At 45.7% G+C, this 27,541-nt stretch overlaps 1 protein-coding gene across 3 annotated transcripts in view; it reads left to right on the top strand.

Moving 5' to 3' along the window:
* plxnb3 (plexin B3) overlaps window positions 1-27,541 on the top strand; it is a 136,994-nt gene that overhangs the window by 98,990 nt on the left and 10,463 nt on the right. For all 3 annotated transcript variants that reach the window (XM_056275288.1, XM_056275290.1, XM_056275289.1), the window contains exons 21-34: window positions 3,090-3,194; window positions 9,175-9,333; window positions 9,815-9,966; window positions 10,556-10,656; window positions 12,197-12,414; window positions 16,786-16,964; window positions 17,099-17,165; window positions 17,867-18,013; window positions 18,455-18,535; window positions 18,942-19,020; window positions 20,936-21,039; window positions 21,451-21,538; window positions 23,279-23,445; window positions 24,660-24,820. In XM_056275288.1, coding sequence (XP_056131263.1) covers window positions 3,090-3,194; window positions 9,175-9,333; window positions 9,815-9,966; window positions 10,556-10,656; window positions 12,197-12,414; window positions 16,786-16,964; window positions 17,099-17,165; window positions 17,867-18,013; window positions 18,455-18,535; window positions 18,942-19,020; window positions 20,936-21,039; window positions 21,451-21,538; window positions 23,279-23,445; window positions 24,660-24,820 — 1,808 coding nt within the window. The remainder of the gene's footprint in view (window positions 1-3,089; window positions 3,195-9,174; window positions 9,334-9,814; window positions 9,967-10,555; window positions 10,657-12,196; window positions 12,415-16,785; window positions 16,965-17,098; window positions 17,166-17,866; window positions 18,014-18,454; window positions 18,536-18,941; window positions 19,021-20,935; window positions 21,040-21,450; window positions 21,539-23,278; window positions 23,446-24,659; window positions 24,821-27,541) is intronic.

Genomic DNA, 27,541 nt, shown 5'->3' on the forward strand with positions numbered 1-27,541 from the left:
ACCAGCCACCTGCATGTCCTCCCTCACCACATCCATAAACCTCCTCTTTGGCCTTCCTCTTTTCCTCTTCCCTGGCAGCTCCATATTCAGCATCCTTCTCCCAATATACCCAGCATCTCTCCTCCACACATGTCCAAACCATCTCAAACTTGCCTCTCTTGCTTTGTCTCCAAACCGTCCAACCTGAGCTGTCCCTCTAATATACTCCTTCCTAATCCTGTCCTTCTTCATCACTCCCAATGAAAATTTTATCATCTTCAACTCTGCCACCTCCAGCTCCACCTCCTGTCTTTTCATCAGTGCCACTGTCTCCAAACCATATAACATAGCTGGTCTCCAAACTATCTTGTAAACCTTCCCTTAACTCTTGCTGGTACCCTTCTGTCATAAATCACTCCTGACACTCTTCTCCACCCACTCCACCCTGCCTGCACTCTCTTCTTCACCTCTCTTCTGCACTCCCCGTTACTTTGGACAGTTGACCCCAAGTATTTAAACTCATCCACCTTCATCACCTCCACTCCTTGTATCTTCACCATTCCACTGTCCTCCCTCTCATTCAGGCATAGCTATTCCGTCTTGCTCCTACTGACTTTCATTGCTCTTCTCTCCAGTGCATACCTCCACCTCTCCAGGCTCTCCTCAACCTGCACCCTACTCTCACCACAGATCACAATGTCATCCATGAACATCATAGTCCACAGAGACTCCTGCCTGATCTTGTCCATCAACTGTCCATCACCATTGCAAACAAGAAAGGCCTCAGAGCTGATCCTTGATGTAATCCCACCTCCACCTTGAACCCATCTATCATTCCAACCACACACCTCACCACCATCACACTGCCCTCATACATATCCTACGGCGCTCCTACATACTTCTCTGCAACTCCCGACTTCCTCATACAATACCACACCTCCTCTCTCGGCACCCTGTCGTATGCTTTCTCTAAATCTACAAAGACAGTGTAACTCCTTCTGGCCTTCTCTATACTTCTCCATCAACATTCTCAAAGCAAACATCACATCTGTGGTGCTCTTTCATGGCATGAAACCATACTGCTGCTGCTGATCATCACCTCTCCTCTTAACCTAGCTTCTATTACTCTTTCCCGTATCTTTATGCTTTGGCTGATCAACTTTATACCTCTGTAGTTGCTACAGTTCTGCACATCACCCTTGTTCTTGAAAATCGGTACCAGTATGCTTCTTCTCCACTCCTCAGGCATCCTCTCACTTTCCAGGATTGTGTTAAACAATCTAGTTAAAAACTCCACTGCCATCCCTCCTAAACATCTCCATGCCTCTACAGGTATGTCATCAGGACCAACTGCCTTTCCACTCTTCATCCTCTTCATAGCTGCCCTCACTTCCTCCTTGCTAATCTACCACACTTCCTGATTCACTATCCACACATCATCCAACCTTCTCTCTCTCTCATTTTCTCCATTCATCAGCTCCTCAAAGTACTCCTTCCACCTTCTCAGCACACTCTCCTCGCTTGTCAGCACATTTCCATCTCTGTCCTTCATCACCCTAACCTGTTGCACATCCTTCCCAGCTCTGTCCCTCTGTCTATCCAGTCGGTACAAGTCCTTTTTTCCTTCCTTAGTGTCCAACCTCTCATACAACTCTCATCTTTTTGTACTCCTGTCTACTTTCTTCATCTCTCTGACTATCCCACTTCTTCTTAGCCAACCTCTTCCTCTGTATACTTTGCTGTACTTCCTCATTCCACCACCAAGTCTCCTTGTCTTCCTTCCTCTGTCCTGATGGCACACCAAGTATCTTCCTAGCTGTATCCCTCACTATTTCTGCAGTGGTTGCCCAGCCATCCTGCAACTCTTCACTACCACCCAGTGCCTGTCTTACCTCCTGCCTGAACTTCACACAACAGTCTTCCTTCTTCAACCTCCACCATTTTATACTTGACTCGACCTTCACTCTCTTCCTCTTCTTGATCTCCAAAGTCATCCTACAGACCACCATCCGATGCTGCCTAGCTACGTTCTCCCCTGTCACCACCTTTCAGTCTAATCTTTTTCAGTTTGCACCTCCTGCATAAGATATAGTCCACCTGTGTGCACATTCTCTCACTCTTATATGTCACCCTGTGTTCCTCCCCTTTTTCTTCCCAACTGTACCTGGCCAATTACCCCACTCTTCTGAGCCATCCCGGTCACTGCTACACCCCCTCTGCTGATCCGGGGGGGGGGGGGGGGGCTGCAGACTACCACATGTCTCCTCCGATACATGTGGAGTCACCAGCCACTTCTTTACACCTGACAGTGAGGAGTTTCACCAGGGGGACATAGCGTCTGGGAGGATCACGCTATTCCCCCCAGTTCCCCCCCTCCCCCAAACAGGTGGCCCGACCGACTAGAGGAGGCGCTAGTGCAGCAACCAGGACACATACCCACATCCGGCTTCCCACCCACAGACACGGCCAATTGTGTCTGTAGGGACGCCCGACCAAGCTAGAGGTAACACGGGGATTCGAACCGACAATCCCTGTGTTGGTAGGCAACGGAATAGACCGCTACACTACCCGGACACCCCTGTTCTTCCTCTTTTTGAAATACGTATTCACCACAGCCATTCCCATCTTTTTCGCAAAATCCACCACCATGGGCGTCCGGGTAGTGTAGTGGTCTATTCCGTTGCCTACCAGCACGGGGATCACCGGTTCAAATCCCTATGTTACCTCCGGCTTGGTCCGTCATCCCTACAGACACAACTGGCCATGTCTGTGGGTGGGAAGCCGGATATGGGTATGTGTCCTGGTCGCTGCACTAGTGCCTCCTGTTTGTAATGTTTTGATAAGGTGCAGTAGCATTTGGTACAATGAACCAAAGTAGCTTTTGAAATGCCACTTCTGTTTTTATTTAACTTTTATTATTATTATTTATCTATATGGGCTGGGCAGGTGTGTGTGTGTGTGTGTGGGGGAATGTTAAACGAACCGTTTTAGGAGCTGCACAGCAAATTTCGTGGTACGATAATGTGTAATGACAATAAACCATTCTCATATAATCTATCTTTATATGATAACAAATAATGTGCTCCATTTTCTTCTGATTTCTTTTTTAGGGACGTGTGTTTAGTTACTACCCCAACCCAGAGCTCTACGCCCTCAACAGAGACGCTCCAGACTATCCATACCGCTTCAAACCAGGCGGGGTGATCGCCGTGGAGGTATGCACAGCCACACACACACACACACACACACACACACACACACACACACACACACACACACACACACACACACACACACACAGACCAGTGCTTCATTGCAGGTTAAAGTGATTGAGTCCTCGGTAAGGTGATGGCAGCTTTTCAATTCAATTTATTGTCATTAAAAACAATGTGCAGGCACATGTTAAAAATGAAATGAGGGCTGTGGCTTCACCAAACAGTGCAAGACAGACACAGACAAACACAGCAAACACAATATAAGATATACACACATGAAGACCAAAAGCTAACAATAAGTTAAAAGATCTGGAGTACAAAATATTTTTAAAAATTATCTACAGACATTCAGTGGGTAGCCAGGTTCAGGTGAGCAACAGCTTGTGGAAAGAAGCTGTTTTTGAGCCTGGTAGTGCGGGCTCTGAGGCTCCTGTAGCGCCTCCCAGAGTGCAGGGGGGAGAACAGTCCATGGTTGGGGTGGGTGGGATCTCTGCTGATGCTCAGACCCCTTCGAAGGCAGCGTTTGTGATAAATGTCTTTTATGGCTGGGAGCTGGGTACCGGTGATATGTTGGGCCGCCTTGACGACCCGCTGCAGAGCTTTCTGGTCTACTGAGGTGCAGTTGCCGTACCACACTGAGATGCAGATGGTCAGGATGCTCTCTATGGTGCAGTGGTAGAAGTTGGTGAGAATTTTGGGGGATAGACGGGCGCTCCTCAGCCCCCTCAGGAAATGCAGGCGTCGTTGGGCCTTTATCACAAGGGCCTGGGTGTTTAATGGCCACGAAAGGTCCTCGCTGATGTGGACTCCAAGGAATTTAAAGCTGGAAACACGCTCCACTTCCACCCCATTGATGTGTATGGGGGAGTGGCTGCAGCTTCTAGACCTCCTGAAGTCCACAATCAGCTCCTTTGTCTTCTGCACATTAAGGACAAGATTGTTGGTAGTACACCATGATGTGAGGTGCTGAATCTCGTCCCTGTAGGCCATCTCGTCATTGTTGGTGATACGGCCAATGACTGTGGCGTCATCTGCAAACTGAACTATAACATTTGAAGGGTGAGTTGGCAGGCAGTCATGGGTAAAGAGTGAAAAAAGGAGGGGGCTCAGAACACAGCCTTGAGGGGCACCTGTGCTGAGGGTCAGGGTGGAGGAGGAGTGGTCACCTAACCTAACAGACTGAGGTCTGTTGGTCAGGAAGTCGAGGATCCACTTACAGAGGGAGGGGTTGAGGCCAAGGGAGTAGAGTGTGGTGGTTAGTTTGGCGGGGATGATAGTGTTGAAGGCAGAGCTATAATCTATAAACAACATCCGGATGTATGTGTTGTTAAGTTCAAGGTGGGTCAGAGCAAAGTGTAGGACAGTGGCAATGGCATCCTCAGTAGACCTTTTGGGACGGTAGGAGAACTGATGTGGGTCGAATGTGGGGGGGATAATGTTTTTGACGTGAGTCAGAACCAGTCTCTCAAAGCACTTCATGGCAATGGGGGTGAGTGCTATGGGTCGGTAGTCATTCAGACATGTGGATGTTGATTTCTTGGAGACAGGAATGATAGAGGTGGTCTTAAAGCATGCCGGGACTTTCGATTGGGACAGTGAGAGGTTAAATACAGGTGTGAAGACCTCAGCCAGCTGGTCGGCACATTCCCGGTAGATCCAACCCGGTATGCCGTCTGGTCCGGCAGCCTTCCGTGTGTTCACTCTGCGCAGTGATTCTCTGACCTCTGCGACTGATAGAGTGAGCACCTGGTTTTCTGGATGGCTGGGGATTTTTGTGACTGGGTCAGTATTGTCCTTGTTGAAGCGGGCATAGAAATGATTTAGCTTGTCTGGCAGGGAGGCATCATGGACAGTGGGACCGCGATTAGAGCTTTTGTAGTCTGTGATAGACTGAATGCCTTGCCACATTCGCCGAGGATCAGAGTTATTGTGAAAGTGGTCCTCTATTCGTAGGGAATATTTATGTTTGGCTGTTCTGATGCCCTTTTTGAGGTTCGATCTGGCTGCGCTGTAGGCCTCACAGTTACCTGACTTGAACGCTGCATCCCAGACTTTCAGCAGCTGCCGGACCTCACTGGTCATCCAGGGTTTCTGGTTTGGAAAGGTGCGGACTGATTTTGTTGTTGTGACACTCTCAGTGCAAAAGTTAATGTAGGCTAGTATGGCAGATGTCTGTTCATTAATGTCTCTATGGGAGCCATGGGTAGCTGAATGTGCAAAAATACTCCAGCAAAAATACTCCAGTCCATTCAGGCCTTAAAGTAATTTAAAGTATATGTAACTTAAAGGATATGTAACTTAACATCTACTACTACTACTACTACTACTGCTACGACTACTACTACTACTAATACTACTACTACTACTACTTTCGGCTGCTTCCGTTAGGGGGCGCCACAGTGGATCATCTGTTTCCATTTCTTCCTGTCTTCTGCATCTTCCTCTGTGACACCAGCCACCTGCATGTCCTCCCTCACCACTTCCATAAACCTCCTCTTTGGCCTTCCTCTTCTCCTCTTCCCTGGCAGCTCCATATTCAGCATCCTTCTCCCAATATACTCAGCATCTCTCCTCCACACATGTCCAAACCATCTCAATCTTGCCTGTTGCTTTGTCTCCAAACCGTCCAACCTGAGCTGTCCCTCTAATATACTCGTCCCTAATCCTGTCCTTCATCACTCCCAATGAAAATCTTATCATCTTCAACTCTGCCACCTCCAGCTCCACCTGCTGTCTTTTCATCAGTGCCATTGTCTCCAAACCATATAACATAGCTGGTCTCACTACCATCTTGTAAACCTTCCCTTTAACTCTTGCTGGTACCCTTCTGTCACACATCACTCCTGACACTCTTCTCCACCCACTCCACCCTGCCTGCACTCTCTTCTTCACCTCTCTTCTGCACTCCCCGTTGCTTTGGACAGTTGACCCCAAGTATTTAAACTCATACGTCTTTAAACTAATACTGCCTGCGTCAAAATAAACCTCTGGCTTTGAGGTTATGTAGACCGGGATTGCTTCAGGTATGACTGCTGACTCCAGAATGACATGAAACAAGCGCCTTTGCATATTGGGGCTTTTCCTCATATCTCACTTTCATCTCACATAATGTACACTGGTATTCTTATGGTTGCAATCCAGTAAGGGGGATTTGTACTCATTTGTTTTTGATCCCCTATAGCTGTACTGTTTACAAGGTGAAAGTACAACTATACAAGGTTAGATTTAATTTTTCTTGTAGGTTTTTCTTTAAAGCTCTTCCTGTGTTTAAGTTCTTAATGGTTTCGAGCTTTCTGTTCTCTTTTTGCTGGGAGCACATCTCTATGTTCAACAGAGTTCATTCTACACTTGAAGTTACAGACTGGTCCAACTTATGTGCGTCTAGTGGCTAAAGTTATATGCAGCACACAATTCATAACACAACTTGTTGTCAGTGCCTATTAACAGATGTACATGGGCTATTCGGGGCTCTAATAATGTGGTTAAGAGGAAATCTGTCCTGAACTCTCTCAAAAAAGATTCAAATAGCTTTTCTACAGGAAAAAACATTTAAATGATGATGAGCACAAAAGGTATTGTAGGGAATGGGTTGGTCAGATTTTCTTCTCATCACACACAACAAATAAGAGGGGAGTGGTTACCCTAATGCATAAAAATCTTCCATTTACTGTCACAGCTTCCTGTAAAGACACTGAAGGAAGATGCATCCTAGTTAAAGGGGTGCTACACAGTGAAAATATTTTGTTAGGAAATGTCTATGTCCCTAATGTCCAAGTTGAAGCCTTTTATGCATCTTCACTTAGTCAACTAGCTGATATGGACTGCACCAACATGATGGTAAGGGTGATTTTAACTGTACATTATGCCCAGTGATGGACAGACTTCCCCCTCAGACAGTTCAATCCAAAAATGCCAAGGTTGTCTTAAATATTAATAAGGAGTTTGAGCTTTTGGACATGTGGAGACATTATTACCCACTTTCAAAGCAACATACATTTCACTCTGGGCCTCATCTGTCAGCATCAGGCATTGATGATATTTTTGTTTCTAGATGTCTTACTCATTGAGTTGAACCTGTAGATATTGGCCATATCAACCTCTTAGACCCAATGAACGTTCATTGTCTTGGAGAATGAATACACTGCTGCTTATGGATGAGAAATTTATTTCAAACTGATTTATTTTTAGAATGTAATGGCAATGACAGAGCTGACCCAAGAATTGTGTGGGATACTTACAAGGCTTATATGAGGGGTATGATTATCTCGTGTACAAGCCAAAAGAAAAAAGAGCGATTAGCAAAGCAATTCAAAATTGAAAATAAAATAAAACAATTAGAGGAAGTCTACTATGCAGCAAATCAGATGTGACCCTAGTTGAACTTAAATCAACTAGAACAGCACTGCATGATTTGATAACTAGGAAAGCAGAAAAGGATATTTTATTTGCTAAACAAAAATCATTTGAATTGGCCAACAAACCAAACCGCTTTGTAGCACAGCTGGCAGGGAGTGCCCCTGTAAAGTCCTTTATTTCAGCTTTACGGGATGAGACTAACCAAAGGCAAATAAATAATAGTCAGATTGGTGAGCGCTTCAAAAGATTTTATGCTAATTTATATAGTTCAGAGATGGACTTAGAGAGGCTCAGGGCAGGCTACTTCTTAAATAACTTAACTATTCCAAAGATATCAGAGGATCAAACAAACCTATTGGAGTCCCATATTTCCCAATTAGAATTAGATAAAGCTATCTCCACACTCCAACCAGGGAAATGTCCAGGAGAGGATGGCTTCCCAGGTGAGTCTTTTTTTAAGTGATGGAGAAAATTAATAATCTATTGTTAAGGTTTTTAATAAATCATTTGAAGATTCTAAACTCTCAGAATCAATGAATAGGGCCAATATAACACTAATAGTAAAGAAAAATAGGAACTCAGAACTATGTTCTTCCTGCGGGCCAGTTAGCCTTCTTGGAGTGGACAATAAGATATTATCTAAGATACTGGCTCTCAGGCTGGAGCAGGTTTTGACTTCCATTGTGGCTACAGACCAGACAGGTTTTATTAAGGGTCGAGACTCTTATCACAACACAAGTTGCCTATTCAGTATTATTCATTATCTTAATTTTTGTCAAAACACCGGGTGCTGTTGTTTCTATGGATGCCAAAAAGGCCTTTGACAGAATTGAATGGGAATATATGTTCGAAGTAATGAAGAGATTCGGTTTTAGGTCAGATTTTCGGGGGTGGCTCAAACTCTGCTTTGGCTCAAACTCATAAAACACCTACAAGAGACCAGCTATGTTGTATGGTCTGGAGACAGTGGCACTGATGAAAAGACAGGAGGTGGAGCTGCAGGTGGCAGAGATGAAGATGATAAGATTTTAATTGGGAGTGATGAAGAAGGACAGGATTAGGACAAAGCAAAAGAAGCGAGATTGAGATGGTTTGGACATGTGTGGAGGAGAGATGCTGGGTATATTGGGAGAAAGATGCTGAATATGGAGCTGCCAGGGAAGAGGAGAAGAGGAAGGCCAAAGAGGAGGTTTATGGATGTGGTGAGGGAGGACATGCAGGTGGCTGGTGTGACAGAGGAAGATGCAGAGGACAGGAAGAGATGGAAAGGGATGATCCGCTGTGGCGCCCCCTAACGGGAGCAGCTGAAAGTAGTAGTAATAGTAATACTAGTAGTAGTAGTAGTAGTAGTGGTAGTAGTAGGGTATGAATCAGATCCATGTACACAATAATTATCATTTAATTTCACTATATTGTTTCTCCTATGTAGGTGCTGCACCTCATTTTTTATTATTATTTTTCCTCTTCTTTCATGGACCAGTCCTGTATCATTATGTTTTGTATGTGTTTCTTCAGAAAAATTGAATTTAACAAAAAAAAAAAGAAGGTGAATTTGTTATTAATGTGACACAAATCCCAGTGACAGAACAGAGCCTGTTGTGTACTTATTTGTGTGTGTGTTTAGGGTCAGGAGCTGACCCGGGCCATGTCCAGAGCGGAGGTGGTCGCCCGGCTCGGAGATCAGGAGTGTGAAGTCAAAACTTTAGACAACACACACCTGTACTGTGAACCTCCAGAGGAACAACCTCTCAGTCTGGACCACAACGAGCTGCCGAGCCTCAGAGTCAGTCCTCACACACACACACACACACACACACACACACACACACACACATAATACATTGATGGTACACACACAGCACACATGAGCACACATACAACACATACACAGTACACACACACACACAATATACATCAATATACATATATACACAATATATACACACACATACAATAAACACACAAGCTACATGCAAAACACACACACATAAAATGTATACACTATACATAAACAAATACATAAAATATATACACACAATATATTCACAATACATACACACCCATACAATACATACATGAATACACGCGCGCGCGCACATACACACACACACACACACACACACACAAACAGAAAAACACACAATACATACACTACATACACAATCAAACAACTATGAACACTATCCAGCTCGTCAATCTGTATTCATCTCATCTCTCTTTGTGTGTGTGTGTCTGCATGCGCGTGTGTGTGTGTGTGATTTTAGGTCATCATGGGGAATCTGGAGGTGGACCTGGGATTGGTCCAGTATGACACAGACTCTTTGCTTTCTCCCGTCCCATTGGCTGCTCAGGTGGGTCTGGGGGCGGGAGCTGCTGTGGTCGTCCTGTCAGTACTGGTCATCATCCTCATGTACAGGTGGAGTCTCTCTCTCGCTCTGTCTCTGTGTGTGTGTGTGTGTGTCTCTCCTCTCTCTGTCTCTCTTCTCTCTGTCTCTCTTCCCTCTCTCTCTTTCTCTCTCTGTCTTTGTCTCTCTTTCTCTCTCACTCTCAATTCAATTCAAAGGGCTTTATTGGGATGGAAGTTTTAAAACAATGTTGCCAAAGCATCAAAGTGCAGTGTGGACAGTACACAATAACACTAATAATGAACATCAACACAACATCGTAACGATCAATAAAGAAACAATAAAACAACAGTAACAATAAAGAAACAGAAGTAGATAAAAAGGTAGAGCATGGGTTGTTACAGGTGGAGTTTCTGTCTCTCTTTCTCTCTGTGTCTGTGTCTCTGTGTCTCGCTCTGTCTCTCTGTTTCTGTCTCTCCCTCTGTCTCTCTCTGTCTCTGTGTCTTGCTCTGTCTGTGTCTCTGTGTCTCGCTCTGTCTCTCTCTGTCTCTCTCCGTCTCTCTCTCCCTGGAAATGTATATATCTTGCTGTCATTTTCTGTCTCTAAATGTCTTATGTGTGTGTGTGTGTGTGTGTGTGTGTGTGTGTGTGTGTGTTCAGGAGGAAGAGTAAACAAGCTCTAAGAGATTATAAGAAGGTTTTACTGCAGCTGGAAACTCTGGAGATCAACGTTGGAGACCAGTGCCGCAAAGAGTTTACTGGTAACTTCAACAGTTTGTGTGTTTTCGTCTTTCATCAGAAACTAACAGGACATTTTGTCTCGTAAGGTATTTGTTATTCAAGAGTATGCCACAAAACACTAAGACAAACCAAAAAACATTTTGTCTGAGAATGGATTATAAATTGAAATCACTAAATATTGTGTTTTTTGCACTAGTTCCTTTCATTTCCACTGTTGTGACACCTTATTTTTTCAGACAAGTTTTGATACACACACATACTGCTCAGTGTGAGTTAAATAACCACACCATCTGAAGACCAACGTATCAAACTGACACGTTTATGAGACACGGAAGTTCTCATTGGGGATTCAAAGCCAGGAGAACACAGAACATCTCCCCCCAGTCAGTAATACTGTCAATACAGGTAACGAAGCAGGAAGGAATCTGTCTGTATGTCTGTCTGTCCTTTGATTTTCTCGACAGCCGTTCATCCGATTGGCTTCCCGCTTGGCGGGTGTATTGCTGGGGACCCAAGGAAGTGCGGTGTCGAGTGGGGAGTTGCTTGGATGCACTGTTGTCAAGAAAATCGAAAGACATACATACAGGCAACGATGTTCTTCCTGTGGCAACCGGACAAACAGCGCCACACTGCCATTGCAGCCACATTGTGGTCGGGTGGGGGATTACACCTGGACGGGCATTGCACTAGTGTCTTTAATGGAGGGAAACACTTTACAAACCACTTCTTCAACCTCAGAACAAGTCCAAATGGTTAACATGGGCCAAAAGATGCTGAAACTTGTCATGTTGAAGACTCGAACGAAGTGTTGTTCACAGAGGAATCAGAGCTTAGTGTTTGGTTATCTTGGGTTATAATCACAGGTTGAATGTGAGGAGAAAGCTGCATGAACAGTTTATAAAGCCTTTAGGTTTGGATGGTTTGGTCTATTCCAGAGTCTGTGACCTGTACAGGATGAACTACATGTGACCAAAGAGAAACACCACTCTTTTGTATTCTATAGAGACATGCCGTCACTTCTGACTTGAAGTTGTTTGGACCAGGATTTATTTTCCAAAAGGATAATGATCTAAATCAGACATCACAGGCTTTATTTGGGCGGCACGGTGGCCCAGTGGTGCTGTTGTCTCACAACAAGAAGGTCCTGGGTTCGAACCCCAGGGTTTTCCAACCTTGGGGGGGGTCATCCCTGGTCATCTTCTGTGTAGAGTTCACATGTTCTCCCCGTGTCTGTTGTGGGTTTTCTGCTGGTGCTTGGGTTTCCTCCACCATCAAAAGAAACATGCATGTTAGGGTGTAGATAAATGTGGCAATGGCAGCTGATGAGTGTGCAACGCACGAAACAAGCTTGTACTGAAATAAATGCATTAAAGGTTTTTTCCTACATCTGTCTTAATGTACAGGCGGGGAGATACCCTGGACAGGCCGCCAGTCCATCACAGCGCACATATTTACACCACTTAACCTTAAATCTTTGATTTTGTGTCTAAATGTGTGTGTGTGTGTGTGTGTGTGTGTGTGTGTGTGTGTGTGTGTGTGTGTGTGTGTGTGTGTGTTTAGATCTGATGACAGAGATGATGGACCTGAACAGTGATGTTGGGGGTCCAGCCATCCCTCTGCTGGACTATCGTATATACGCTGAGCGTATTTTCTTCCCCGGCCAGCAGGGAGCTCCATTCAGCCAACACCTGGATGTCCCCGAGTCAAGGAGACAGACAGTGGAGCAGGGTCTCTTTCAGCTCAACAACCTCCTGAATAACAGGCTCTTTCTAATCCGGGTGAGTCTGCCTGTCTGTCTGTCTCTTTTGACTGTATCTATACTAGTCTGTCCATCTGTTTGTCTGCATGTCTGTGTCTGCTTGTCTGTTTGGCAGATGGTAGGTGGTGGATGATGGGTGGTTGCTGGTAGATGGTGGGTGGTGGTCTGTAAAGTGTTTGTAGTGAATGGTACTCTGGTTTTCCCTCACTGAGTGTCACTCCTGGCACGGCTAGATGAGGTGTAGGGGCTTCTCCTCTCCTTGAAAACACTGGCACGAGGCCAGTTTCTAACACCTGTGTTATGAAACGCTCTCTTGCAGGGGTGAAGGAGTCGAGGTAGACTGAATTTTTTGGCCCAGAATTTTCTCTGAAACGCCTGTGGCGGTTGTTGTACAAGCCACCTGTTGAAAAACAGATGGCTGACCTCTGTGGAGGATTGTACATTTTGTAGTAGATATGAACAGCCATCTGGAGCCAAGCACCAGGGAGGGTTGTCCATCCACTTCTGTGTCTGAGTCCCTACGACACTCAGGATCAGGAGTCAGGAACAGTTTATTGTCATTTATTTGACGTACTTGCATACACAAAGAAATGAAATTTCGTTACCCCCTGGCCATAGCAGTGTAACACAAAAAACACACATCCAAAATTTCCCAAAAACGACACCACCAAAAACCTAAAAAAAAACAGGGAGAAGAAAGCAAAAACAAAAACAAAGTTTACAACACAGTCCACCCTGCAACGCAGTCCAAATAATTCCTCTGTCCAGAGAACGAACACCAGCCAGGATGACTGTTGGAAGTGCCGGTCTGCATGGACTAGCAGTTAGCTTAGCCTGCCCCGCCTCCGTGCCCTGCCAGACCGCCCTTGGCGCTTCCTCCCTGGGCCCATCAGACGAAGCAGACCAAGCTCTCCCAGCCGATCCAACGCCAGCTCTCCCAGCCAGACACCCTTGACACACGTCCTCCACACGACGACGCAGACAAAAATAGCGCACAGTCGACGCCAGGCGAGGCCACTGCCAGACCGCCTCGGTGTTTTCTCTCGGGTACAGCTCCGGGCAGGGCCATACAGCTCCAAAAAGGGCCGTAAGCTCTCTCAGCCGATCCGACGCCAGCTCTCCCAGCCATCAAACGAAAAAAATCAACGAACCAAAAAGAAACAAACAAAAACTTCACACGAGGACACAAACTTAGCCGCAGACACAGACAAAGACACTGCATGGTCCGCACTGGGTGAGGCCGCAGCAAGCGCAAGTTCGCACCACCATCTTCCCACACCTCACGACAAGACTCATTTGTCTTTGTTACGTTAAGTCAATTTTATTTGTATAGCCCAATATCACAAATTACAAATTGGCTTCAGGGGGCTTTACAGCAACACAACATCCTGTCCTTAGACCTTCACATCAGATAAGGAACAACTCCCTGAAAAAAACCTTTAAAAGGGAGAAAAATACAGGAAGAAACCTCAGGGAGAGCAACAGAGGAGGGTCTCTCTCCCAAGATGCACAGCGTGCAAGGATGTTGTGTTTATACAATTTACACAATACAACACTGAAAGAGGATAACAGAATTATAATGGAACTATAAAATATATGAAAAAATATGATGACGAGGATGCCAAGCAGTGTCCAGATGCCACCGGAACAGCGCAGGACCTGAGCCACGTGACCAGCATCCCCATGTAGACCTGACAGGAGGACAGACTACACATGCACACAAGAGAGACTCACATCACATCATTCACATACACGGGAGAAGAGAAGGAAAACATTAGTCACACATCAGAGGGAGAGAAAGATGTAAGGATACAGTGCTCGCTGTAGTAGGCCGTTTAGTTTGTTAAAGGGTTGGTTTCAGGGTTTTCTCCCCTGTTTCTCTCATGTTTAGATGTTACAACTTCATTTAGCAAACATTTCTATCCAAAGCGGCATACATCTGAGAGTTAATACAACACAAACAAGGATCTAGTCAGGAGGCGACATCGGCTGAGGAGCCAGTGGACGCTGCTGCTCCACAAGGGGGTGACACCCCACCAACTGAGCCTGAAGCAGGGGAGGGATACAGCAGGCAGACAGATAATCAGGAAGCGGAACAGCGAGTTGATTCGGGCAGTGAGAATGTAATTGACAGCTCGCCTGTCCCAAGTGTCACAACACAACTAAGGAAAGGAGCAGAGGAAACACCGGCAGCAGGAGAAAGCAGCGGGAAAGTGCCAGCAGCTGGACCTGGCCATAGTCAGGCTGGTGGTGCAAAGGGGAGAAAGGGTGAGTGGTGTGTTATGGAGAATAGTGCTGGTGAGGATAAGGTGGAGGAAATAGGGTATGACACTGACTCTGACTGTATATCTGTTACAGACTCAGTCACAAATTGGAGATCTGTACTCACCAGAGGAAATTAATGGTTTCATAGATGACATCTTTGGAAAATCTCTGAAAGTGTCTTGAGTATTTTCCAGATACAGAAAATGTTATTGAAAGGGTGTCGACTTTGAAGAAAGTTGGTTTTGATTTGTTGGATGAAAAAAAAAGTTTCCATTTGAGAAAACACGTAACAAGTCTCAGAAAGATGCTTAAGGCCAATAAAAGAAAATGTTCTAAAAGGTTAAAGACTAAGTAAGTTAGGTCATGATGAGTGTGTTGCACAGGGTGATCTTACTCTTACCGTTTCATCTACGTGTTTATATCATCTCTTTCGCTCAGTCTTTTTTGCACAAGGGGAAGGATGGCTCCTCCTCTGAAACTGCTATACATCCATCCATCCATTACCCAAACCGCTTATCCTGCTCTCAGGGTTGCGGTGATGCTGGAGACTATCCCAGCAGTCACTGGGCAGCAGGCAGGGAGACACAGGCCGCCAGACCATCACAGGGCCGAAACTGCTATGCCAATACCAATTAATATCAAACCAGCTCTCCTGAATCCCACAGCAACCGATAGAACTGACTTGATACGTTCTGACTCGACCCCAACTTTAGACTCCAGCAAAAAGGATGTCAAACGTGTACTATTGATGCTGCTGCAAAGCAGGCCTTCGTCACAGAGATGCCTTCTTCAGGCCAGTCCAGTCAGGGGAAGATGATTGGCCACAGAGGTGTGGATGCCTCAGGAGAGACCACCTACAAGAAGACCACATCCTCCAACCTGAACGGTGCCATCCAGCTGGGTATAGGGCAGCAATTTGACCCGAGCCCACTATTTCCCAGACTTGCGTTTCAAAACCTATGTTCCTGTGGCTTGCCACGTTTTCAGAGAACTGTTCGACATCAGACCGGATGACTACCTGTACTCGTTGTGTAATGAGCCCCTGATCGAGTTTTCCAGCCTGGGAGCAAGCGGGTCAAGTTTTCTATCTGACCAAGGATGATGAGTTCATCATCAAGACTGTCATGCATAAGGAGGCTGAGTTTCTACAGAAATTGCTGCCCGGATACTATATGTGCGAAAGGTTGGAGCTTGCAGTTTCCTTGCAGTGGCTGCTGGAGGAGCCACTGATTTATGGAGCCAAGCTGGATGTCCACGATCGGTGCTCTCCAGGACTTTCCCAGAAACTGGTTTCCACCAGGAACATCACCCTACAGCACTTAGTGGCTGCAGCAGGATCAGGACTCGACAACACCGAGGCGGTAGCTCAGCTGTTCAACATGAGGTCTACGTGCCGCACATGAGACGTTTTAAATCTATGGATTAAAAACTGTCTGAAGAGGAGCTGAAGGTGCTGAGGGACTACAACAGGGGAGTGGAGTATCCAAACAGAAATGACCTTTTTCCAGAACTTGGGGAGTATTATGCTCAGTGAGAGATGATGAAGAGCGTGCAGATCCTCATAAGTCTGGTCGGAGAGCGGGAATAAAGAAGCACGAGGGTGTGCTTCCAGGAGAGGGTGACTACTGTAACCTACAAAAAGACTCACTGGCTGATCGCCAGGGGGTCGGCCTCCTTTAGTCGAGCAGTTAGCGATGTTGCCTTGTGGTGCAGTACACCCCGAATCGATTCCCACAGCGGGTGCAAAAATGCTGGGTTACACCGGTGGCAGCGGTGGGATGGTGAGACCGTGAGGCCATCGGAAGCACGTGCACCCAGAGGCGTGAGGGAGCTGGTATGCTGAAGCGCAGAACGCGCCTCCTGAAGGAGGGGGGTAGTGTAACGATCACGGATGAATAGACTCGTTAGCCCTTGGCTAAGGGGTCGGTCCCTTTAGTCGACTGGTTAACGTAGTCAGCTGTGGTGAGGGAGACACGGGTTCGCATCCCAGCTGCGGCGGTGCCCGATATCGGCTGTTGGACTGGAATGTAAACTCTCTCTCTGTCTCTGTCTCTCTCTCTGTCTCTCTGTCTCTCTCTCTGTCTCTCTGTCTCTCTCTCTCTCTCTCTCTGTGTCTCTCTCTCAGTTCATCCACACTCTGGAGGCCCAGCAGAACTTCTCTCAGAGAGACCGGGGTTATGTGGCCAGTCTGCTCACCATGGCTCTCCATGATAAGCTGGAGTACTTCACAGACGTCATGAAGTCTCTCCTGCAGGATCTGGTCCAGCAGTACGTGGCCAAGAACCCCAAACTGATGCTGCGCCGGTACGGAACCAGCCTGCACCCACCTTCACCTGTCTGTCTGTGGTTTACACATGAACACTGACTTTCCTCTGTGTGTGTGTGTGTGTGTGTGTGTGTGTGTGTGTGTGTGTGTGTGTGTGTGTGTGTGTGTGTAGCACAGAGACGGTAGTTGAAAAGATGCTGACGAACTGGATGTCAATCTGCCTCTACTCCTTCCTCAAGGTACCTGTACCTGCCCGTCTTTCTGTCTTTATGTCAGTCCTGTTTAACTGTCTGTCTCTTTCCCTGTCTGTATGTATACGTGTGTGTGTGTGTGTGTGTGTGTGTGTTTATATATATATGTGTGTGTGTGTGTGTGTGTGTGTGTGTGTGTGTGTGTGTGTGTGTGTGTGTGTGTGTGTGTGTGTAAATGAGAGAAAGAAATTCAGGTAGTTGTGGTAAATTTGGCTCATGTAAAGTTTATTCCAGAGAAGTAGATTCTAACTGACTGTTTCTCTTTATACCTGTCTGTCTGACTGTCTTACCCTCTCTGTCTGACTGTCTCACCATCTGTCTGACTGTCTTACAATCTGTCTATCTGTCTGCTGTCTTACCATTTGTCTGTCTGCCTGTCTTACCATCTATCTGCTGTCTTACCATCTATCTGCTGTCTTACCATTTGTCTGTCTGACCGTTTTACCACCCGTTTGACTGTCTTACCATCTGTCTGCTGTCTATCTGTCTGACTGTCTTACCGTCTGTCTGAATGTCTTACCATCTGTCTGTCTGACTGTCTTACTGTCTGACTGTTTTGCCATTTGTCTGTCTGACTGTCTTACCATCTGTCTGTCTGGCTGTCTTACCATCTGTCTGACTGTGTTACCATCTGTCTGACTGTGTTGCCATCTGTCTGTCTGGCTGTCTTACCATCTGTCTGTGTGCAGGAGGTAGCAGGAGAGCCTCTCTACATGCTGTACAGAGCCATCAAGTACCAAGTAGATAAAGGACCAGTGGATGCAGTGACTGGGAAAGCCAAACGCACCCTGAATGACAGTCACTTGCTGAGAGAAGACATAGACTACTGTTCACTGGTACACACACACACACACATCCCAACACCCGCTGTCTGTCTCTCTGACTTTCATATTAAATTCTCCAAAGCCTGAAATGTTAAGATTCAAGATCCTAAAGATATGTCCAGTAATCTCATAATAAAATCTTCATCTGTATGCTAACTGGCCCGTCTGTCTATCTGTCTGCCTGTCTGTATGACTGTCTGTCTGTCTGTCTGTCTGTCTGTATGTATGACTGTCTGTCTGTCTGTCTGTCTGTCTGTCTGTCTGTCTGTATGTATGTATGTATGTTTATATATACACGTGTATGTGTGTGTACATATATACACACACATACGTGTATGTATATACACGTATGTATGTGTATATATCTGTGTGTATATGTGTGTGTGTGTGTGTGTGTATATGCGCATGTATGTATGTGTGTGTGTGTGTATGTATGTATGTATGTTTTCTCAGACTTTGACGGTGCTGGTGAAAAATGGAGTGGAGGTTCAGCCTTGTCCAGTTAAAGTACTAGACACCGACACTATTACCCAGGTACCTGTCTGTCTTAACCTGCTTGTCTGTCTATCGATTTATAGCTCTATCTATCTATCTATCTATCTATCTATCTATCTATCTATCTATCTATCTATCTATCTATCTATCTATCTATCTATCTGTCTGTCTGTCTGTCTGTCTGTCTGTCTGTCTGTCTGTCTGTCTGTCTGTCTGTCTGTCTGTCTGTCTGTCTGTCTAGCTATTTGTCTTTCTGTCTGTCTGTCTGTCTGTCTGTCTGTCTGTCTGTCTGTCTGTCTGTCTGTCTGTCTGTCTGTCTGTCTGTCTGTCTGTCTGTCTGTCTGTCTCAGATTAAAGAAAAGATTCAAACTCTTATCTGTATTAACCTCCCATCCTGTCTGTCTGGCTGTATTAACCTGTGTGTTAACTTGTCTCACTGTCTCAGGTTAAAGAGAAGATTCTGGATCAGGTGTACAGAGGAGCTCCCTTCTCACAGAGACCTGCAGCTGACTCCCTAGACCTGGGTACACACACACACCCACACACACACACACACACACATGCACATACACACATGCACACACAGTTATGCTTTGGAGTAAAAAATATATTTCAGTGGAGTTTTCAGTTCAGTTTAGATTTTGGCAGTAACAGTGAGATTTCGAATACTGAAAGTGAAAATTGGATTATTTAATTTTGATTTTGTCATACATTATGCAGACATATTGGAAATAAAATTGCAATTTGTTTTACGGATTCCAGTTTAATGAAAATTGCCATAATGCTGTCCTAGTTCACATGTACTGAACAGGTCATGAGTGTCTTTATTACCAGCGTTCATTGTTTCTTTCTACAAGTTGGTGATTATAACTGTTAAAACATGACACTCTGTTCACCTCTGTGGATCTGTTTCAATCCATTTTCCTGGACTTTGATATCTTGATGCATGCTTAATAATCCAGGTAAGAAAATCAAAGAAGTTTGAATGAGTTCATCTGGACACAACGTTTATTGACAGAAACGTTTCATCATCATCTAAGTGACCTCTTCAGTCTCGCCTGACTGCAGGTGTCCCACCCTTATGAACAATACAGTGGCATAACGACCCAAACCAACAACAAGTTTCATATACAAATATGAACACAGCGGCTGGGAAAGGGGAGAAATCCCGCATTAAACAGGCCCAGCTTAAGTGTGGTTATCCTAACTGGGCGTTTGTCAAAGCCAGGAAGACACCCAAACAGTCCACCAGCCGACTGAAGACAGGAGAAGGACAACAGCTGCCTAACCGTAAACAGTGGTGATTCCAAATCTGGCAGAAGTGTTGGAAAAGCTGAGACATGTATTTTCCAAACACTGCGTCTCAGTTGCTTTCAAACCCCAAAACACACTGCACCAGAAGGTGGTCCACCCCAAGAGGATGGCACAACACAGGAGAGCGAACATGTCAGGCCAGGACTCCACAGTCTACACCATCTACAGGCCAGTGGCCACTCCTGCAGGGGTGAGGATGTGCACATCCTTGATAGGGAGGAACGCTGGTTTGAACGGGGAGTCAAAGGGGGGACATCTATGTGAGGAGGAACGATCATCCCTGAACCGGGGGGGTGGGGGGGGGGGGGCTAAGTGTACATCTGTCATCATCTTACAATGCTGTGATTGCAAACGTTCCCAAATCCTCTGTGAATAGTACACATGACCACTGTAACTCTAGTGAATGGTCACATCCACATTTGCATATTGTCATGCAGAAATATGACAGGGTGCTTAGTCTTCATGATTTTAATATCCATGTGTGCTGTCCTTCCCATTCCATCACCTCCTATTTTGTGGATCTTGTAGACTCTTCTAACCTCATTCAATCTATTAAAATGGCCACACATTCCAAAGACCATATTTTAGACTTTGTACTCTCATCTGGTTTCTCTCTTGAATGTCTCAATTTGGTGGATATGCCTGTATCTGACCATAAAACTATAATTTTCAAAGTCCCACTGCAGCTTGCTACCCCTAGTCACTATCCTAAAACACACTCTTGCATTCTCAATGCTGACTCTGCAGTTAAATTCTGTGATGCTTTTAATTCATCATCCTTTAATCCCTCTTTATCCCCTCTCCGTCCAGATGCACTATTAAATGCATTCAGTGATCAGTGCCTCTCCATCCTGGCCACTGAAACTCTAGTTAATGGTCACACCCATATTTGCATATGAAACTGGTCGTTGGTTTCGGTTGTTATGCCGCTGTATTGTTTATAAGGGTGGGGATACCTGCAGTCAGTTGAGACTGAAGAGGTCACTTAGATGATGATGAAACAAATCTGTCAATAAAAATGGTGTCTAGACAAACTGGTTCAACCTTCTTTGACTGGACTTACATAATTCACGTTACAGTCTATATCTGATGATGCTGATGTATTGAGTGGGTGTATTTTGACAGAGTGGCGTTCGGGGCAGGCAGGTCACCTGACCCTGTCTGATGATGATGTCACGGCCGTCGCTGCGGGCCGCTGGAAGAAACTCAATACGTTACAGCATTATAAGGTATGAAGCTGAACCCCCTCTCGTCTCATCCTCTTTCTTATTCCCTTCTCATCTCTTACTCTTTTCTCCCCCTCTCTGCAGCCTCATTAGCTCTCTCTCCATGTCTTTCTCCATCAGCCCATTTCAAATACTGACTCCTCTGCTGCCAGAGTTTTCATGTGCCCCCATCTTCTATTCCTAGTAGCAACTTCTTTCACTTTATTTCCAGTGCATTTTATTCCTAATTCTCAAGCCTTGTTTTCAAGCCTCATCTCAAGCTTCAATTATTTGTGTTCGTTTCACATTTTTGTTGTATTTTTTATCTGTGTTGTCTCCCCATTTGCTGGGTAGAGCCACATTTATTCCCTTCTTCAGTCCCTGTACAAGTCAGTGACAATAAGCTGAAGTGCGGGTCTTCTCTGTCTTCTGCAGGTGCCGGATGGAGCCACCATGGCTCTGATCCCTCGTTCTCACGGTTCTTTGGGTGTTGGAGTGAACCAAGTTTTCCAAACTGGAGAAAGTGAGTGAAGGTGTTGGTCTGTTAAAGGTTGTCTATTCCGTTGCCTACCAACGTGGGGATCGGCGGTTCAAATCCCCATGTTACCTCCTGCTTGGTCGGGCGTCCCTACAGACACAGTTGGCTGTGTCTGCAGGTGGGAAGCTGCATGTGGGTATGTGTCCTGGTCGCTGCACTAACAATAATAATTGTAAAACATTTTATTTGTGGGTGCCTTTCAGAGCACTCAAGGACACCTTACAGAACACAGTTAAAAAACAAGCAGCACTGTATCAGAAAGCATAAAATCAGCACAAAGCAGGGCAGACAATAAAAAGTTAACACAACAGATAAGTATAAAATCACCATCTGCACAAAACTCAGTGCAGCGTGGATCAGACTGAATATGCCAGTTTGAAAATGTGCATTTTAGATGGGATTTGAAGGTTGAAAGAGAGTCAATGTTGTGAATGTCTTGTGGGAGAGAGTTCCATTGGTGGGGGGCAGAACGACTGAAGGCTCTAGACCCCATGGTAGTCAAAGCGGGCCGATGGTGTAGTGAGTTGGAGAGAAGAAGAGGATCTGAGAGTGCGGGAGGGCGTGTGGATATAAAGGAGTACGGAAACATACGAAGGAGCTGTTATTCAGGGCCTTAAAGGTGAGGAGCAGGATCTTGAAGTCAATATGATATTTAACAGGGAGCCAGTGGAGTTGCTGAAGAACAGGATTGATATGATCTATGGAAGGAGTTCTGGTAATGATACGGGCAGCTGAATTCTGGACCAACTGAAGCTTATGAAGACACTTGAGGGGAAGACCAAAGAGGATAGAATTACAGTAGTCAATACGGGATGTAACCAGGGTGTGAATGAGTATGGCGGTGCTTTTAGGTGTAAGTGACGGCCGAAGATGATTAATATTGCGTAGGTGGAAGTATGCAGACCAAGTAACATTGTTGATGTGAACTTCAAAAGATAATGTGTTGTCCAGGATGACACCCAGACTCTTAACCTGAGGCGATGGAGGAATTGTAGAATTGTCAATAGTCAGAGAAAAACTATCAGGTTTAGCCAAAGTAGATTTAGTGTCTACTGGGAGGACCTCGGTTTTATCACTATTAAGTTTGAGGAAGTGGTATGAAAACCAGGATTAAATTTCTAGCAAGCCGTCAGAAAGGGAAGTGGGTGGAAGAGTGGATGTAGGCTTGGTGGCTCGATAAAGCTAGGTGTCGGCCGCATTGCAGATCTCTCTCCCATCTGTGTAGCAGTGAAATTGAATGCTAGATTTTCTGAAAAAGTACCCAAGAGGTAATAGGTAAATAATAAATAGGAGGGGTCCCAATACAGAGCCTGGGGAACACCGGTAGTAACAGGAAAGGACTGTGATCACAAATTCTTAAGTTGGACAAGCAAGCGCCTCCTCTGGTCGGTTGGGGCGCTTGTTTAGAGGGGAGAGGGAACTGGGAGGAATAGCGTGATCCTCCCACACGCTACGTCCCCCTGGTGAAACTCCTTACTGTCAGGTGAAAGGAAGCGACTGGCGACTCCTCATGTATGGGAGGAGGCGTGTGGTAGTCTGCAGCCCTCCCCGGATCAGCAGAGGGGGTGGAGCAGCGAGCGGGTCGGCTCGGAAGAGTGGGGTAATTGGCTGAGTACAGTAGGGGCGAAAAAGTGGGAAAAATCAAACAAAACAAAAAAAAAGGTTGTCTATGGAGTAGTTGAACGTGTGTGTTTAATGAATTGTGTCTTGGCTTGGCTCCCGTAGAGACACCCATGCTGGAGGGGGAGGAAGAGGAAGGTCTTCGTCTGTGGCACCTGGTGAAGAGTAGTGAGGAGCCGGACATCCCCAAACACCGAAAGAGCAGCATGAGAGAAAGAGAGAGAGCCAAGGCCATCCCTGAAATCTACTTGACCAGACTGCTGTCGATGAAGGTCAACAGACACACACACACACACACACACACACACACACACACACACACACACACACACACACACACACACTCTGGTCTGGTCCTTTGTCAGAGCAGGTGTGTGTTTAATATTATTCCCACTTTTCTTTGTCTTGGACAAATAGAACAATTCATTTCATTTTGTGTGTTTTTCTTTTGTTCGTACTAGTGGTGTCTGTCATTTTGTTTCTGGTGTGATAGAATTGATCAGGCTCTGGTTTTACTGGTTTAGTGTCAGACTTTTACTGGTATTTACTGGTGAACTACGTGTGAGATGCTGACAGAGGACTCTTGTCTTGACTTTAAGGACAAAGTGGAAGAAGTGACGGCTCCTGTTGTTCGGATGAAGTCATTATTTGATTTCCTTGATTTGAATTTTTGTGGATTATGAAAACTTGATCTCATTCACATCTGCAAGGCAAGGCAAATGTGTCCATAGAACAGATCTCCACAACAAGGCAGTTCAGAGTGCTCCACACAAAACACAAAAGGCATCAAGAGAAGCAACATAAGGCAGTAAATTACAAAAAATTAAAAACCAATAAAAAGAGAGTAAAAGCTGCATGCAGTGTAAGATGAAAATCAAAAGCTTCCAGTTTTGTTTGACAAAAGTCAGCGGTAAAGAGGAAAGTCTTGAGTCTAGATTTAAAAGAACTGAGAGTTGCAGCAGACCTGCAGTTTTCAGGGAGTTTGTTTCAGATATGTGGTGCATAACAACTGAAAGCTGCCTCTCCATGTTGAGTTTTGACTCGGGGGACAGAAAGCAGACCTGTCCCAGACCACCTGAGAGGTCTGGGTGGCTCATAGTGTAGCAGTAGATCAGAAATGTGTTTTGGCCCTAAACCATTCAGTGCTTCACAAACCAAGAGCAGAGTTTTAAAATCGGTTCTTTGACGGACAGGAAGCCAGTGTAGCGACCTCAGGACTGGAGTGATGTGGTCCACTCTTCTGGTCTTAGTAAGGACTCGAGCAGCAGCGTTCTGGATCAGCTGCAGCTGTTTGATCGATTTTTTAGAAAGACCTGCACAGACACCGTTACAGTAGTCGAGTCGACTGAAGATAAATGCATGGACAAGTTTTTTCAAATCCTGCTGAGACAAAAATTCTGTAATTCTTGATATATAATTGATATGTAATTCTACAGGCAGAAACTGCAGATGAATAATGTGTGTCTGTACCGTTGTCTGTCTGTAGGGAACTCTGCAGAAGTTTGTGGATGACGTGTTTGTTGCGATTCTGAGCACCAAGCGTCCCCCTCCCATCGCTGTTCGCTTCTTCTTCGATTTCCTGGATGACATGGCAGAGAAACATGGCATCGACGACCCTGAGACTGTCCATATCTGGAAGACCAACAGGTCTGACGTCTGTCTGTCTGTCTGTCTGTCTGATTGACTGTCTATCTTGCTGACTGTCTATCTGAATGACTGACTGACTGATTGTCTGTCTGTCTGATTGACTGTCTGTCTGATTGACTGTCTGTCTGGCTGCTGCCTGTCTTATTGACTGAATGAAATGGGAGGGTGGGTCAGATGTCTTGACTGACTGGTTGGTAGGCTGACTGTCAGAATAGATGCTAGATAGCTAGCTCTTTATCAGTCTGAATCAGTTTTTCCAGACAAGGAATTCAACACTGAAACAAACTCAATGTATAGGCCTGCTTGAGTCAAACGCTACTCCAATGCAGTAAAACCTAGAATCCATCAACCCTCTTGATCAAAATTTATTAAAAGAATTTTGATAATAAAAAAAATGCGAATGTTATAAAGGAACGATGTCCTCTATGTTGCAGTCCAAACAGGAAGTGTTGCATATCTCAGCAACAATCAGTCCTATTAATGCGAAACTCAGCTCAGTAGTTTCCCATGTCCCACTGAGGCTCTGAGCCACATTCTGTGCCAATCGACCACTAGTTGGTGCTTTTTTACAAAATTGCAAAATTTGCAAAACCAGCTTTTATGACAAATTTTGCAGGCCCCAAGTAGGGGTGGCACAGTGGTTAGCGCAGCCACCTCACAGCAAGAAGGTCCTGGGTTCGAGCCCTGGGGTCATCCAACCTTGGGGGTCGTCCCAGGTCGTCCTCTGTGTGGAGTTTGCATGTCCTCCCTGTGTCTGTGTGGGTTTCCTCCGGGGGCTCCGCTTTCCTCCCACAGTCCAAAGACATGTGGGTCAAGTGAATCGGCCCCACTGAATTGTCCCTAGGTGTGTGTGTGTGTGTGTGTGTGTGTGTGTGTGTGTGTGTGTGTGTGCGTGTGTGTGTGTGTGTGCTTTGGCCCTGTGATGGCCTGGCGGCCTGTCCAGGGTGTCTCCCCACTTGCCGCCCAATGACTGCTGGGATAAGCTCCAGCATCCAGCATGTTGGGGTCAAATTTATCTCCACTTTTGTGAATCGGTGTAATCCGTGATTCCCGATGTCAGGGAAATATCCCACACTCAGAACCAGGTTGGATAATTTAAGTGTAACAGGTTGGAAGTTCATAGATTTGAACATGTCATTTAAAAGACCATCAGGCCCATGTGCTTTTTTGGGCTTCAACGTGTCAGTTTGGACTAAAAGCTCCTGCTCTGTGATGGGGGAGTCAAGTGGATTTTGATAGTCCTTGATGGAAAGTTCCAGTTTTTCTAGTTTGCTTATCATGTTTTCTTGGTCTCTGTTTGATCTGACTGCACTTTCTTAAAAAGAGTTTGGAAGTAGTTTGTCCAGGTGTCTCCGTCTCGTGTCACTAATTCTTGATGATTTGGGTTTTTTTTTTTCAATTTCCCCCCTTTTTCTCCCCAATTGTATCTGGCCAATTACCCCACTCTTTTTGAGCCGTCCCGGTTACTGCTTCACCCCCTCTCTGCCGATCCGGGGGCCGCCACGACCGACCAGAGGAGGTGCTAGTGAAGCAACCAGGACAAATACCCTTATCCGACTTACCACCTGCAGACACGGCCACTTGTGTCTGTAGGGACGCCCGACCAAGCCGTAGGTAACATGGGGATTCGAACAGGTGATCCCGTGTTGGTAGGCAACGTAATAGACCGCTACGCTACCCGGACGCCCGGTGATTTGTCTTTTTTGAGGTGATTCCGATTGTCCCAAAACTTGTTGGTGTTTATTGACTCCTCAGTCAATGTCAGTTGCTTACAGGTGTACTGAGACTTCGTTTTTTTCTTTTTGGATTTTTTCTCCCCAATTGTATCCGGCCAATCACCCGCTCTCTGAGCCGTCCCGGTCACTGCTCCACCCCCTCTGCTGATCCGGGGAGGGCTGCAGACTACCACATGCCTCCTCCCATACAGGTGGAGTCACCAGCCACTTCTTTTCACCTGACAGTGAGGAGTTTCACCGGGGGGACATAGCACGTGGGAGGATCACGCTATTCCCCCAGTCCCCCCGAACAGGCGCCCCGACCGACCAGAGGAGGCGCTAGTGCAGCGACAAGGACACATACCCACATCCAGCTTCCCACCTGCAGACACGGCCAATTGTGTCTGTAGGGATGCCTGACCAAGCCGGAGGCAACACAGGGATTCGAACCGGCGAGCCCCGTGTTGGTAGGCAACGGAATAGACCGCCACGCCACCCGGAGGCCCATACTGAGCTTTCTTAGCTCTTAGTGTGTGTTTATATTGTTTTATGCCCCTTTTCCACCGCATGGTACCGGCTCGACCCAACTCAACTCTACTCACTTTTTTTTGGTTTTCCATTGGGCAAAAGTTAGGGATAGTACCTGGTACCAGGTACTTTTTTTGGTACCACCTGCGTCGAGGTTCCAAGTGAGCTGAGCTGATACGAAATGGTGACATGAAAATACCCCTATAAATAAATAAAATATAAATATATGTATATTTATTTAGATATATATACAATCTTGGTAACACTTTAGTATGGGGAACGTAGTCACCATTAATTAGGTGCTTATTAGCATGCAAATTAGCAACATATTGGCTCTTAATTGGTCATTATTACGTACTCATTAATGCCTTATTCTGCATGGCCTTATTATACAACCAGTAAGCCATGAACTATGGGTTTTCCCTCTATAACCTCAGAAGTATTGCTTATTAGTAGTACCATCTCAATATGCTTTGCT

This window comes from Lampris incognitus, chromosome 2 (assembly GCF_029633865.1).
Source record: "Lampris incognitus isolate fLamInc1 chromosome 2, fLamInc1.hap2, whole genome shotgun sequence".
In the NCBI taxonomy this organism is placed as follows: domain Eukaryota; kingdom Metazoa; phylum Chordata; class Actinopteri; order Lampriformes; family Lampridae; genus Lampris; species Lampris incognitus.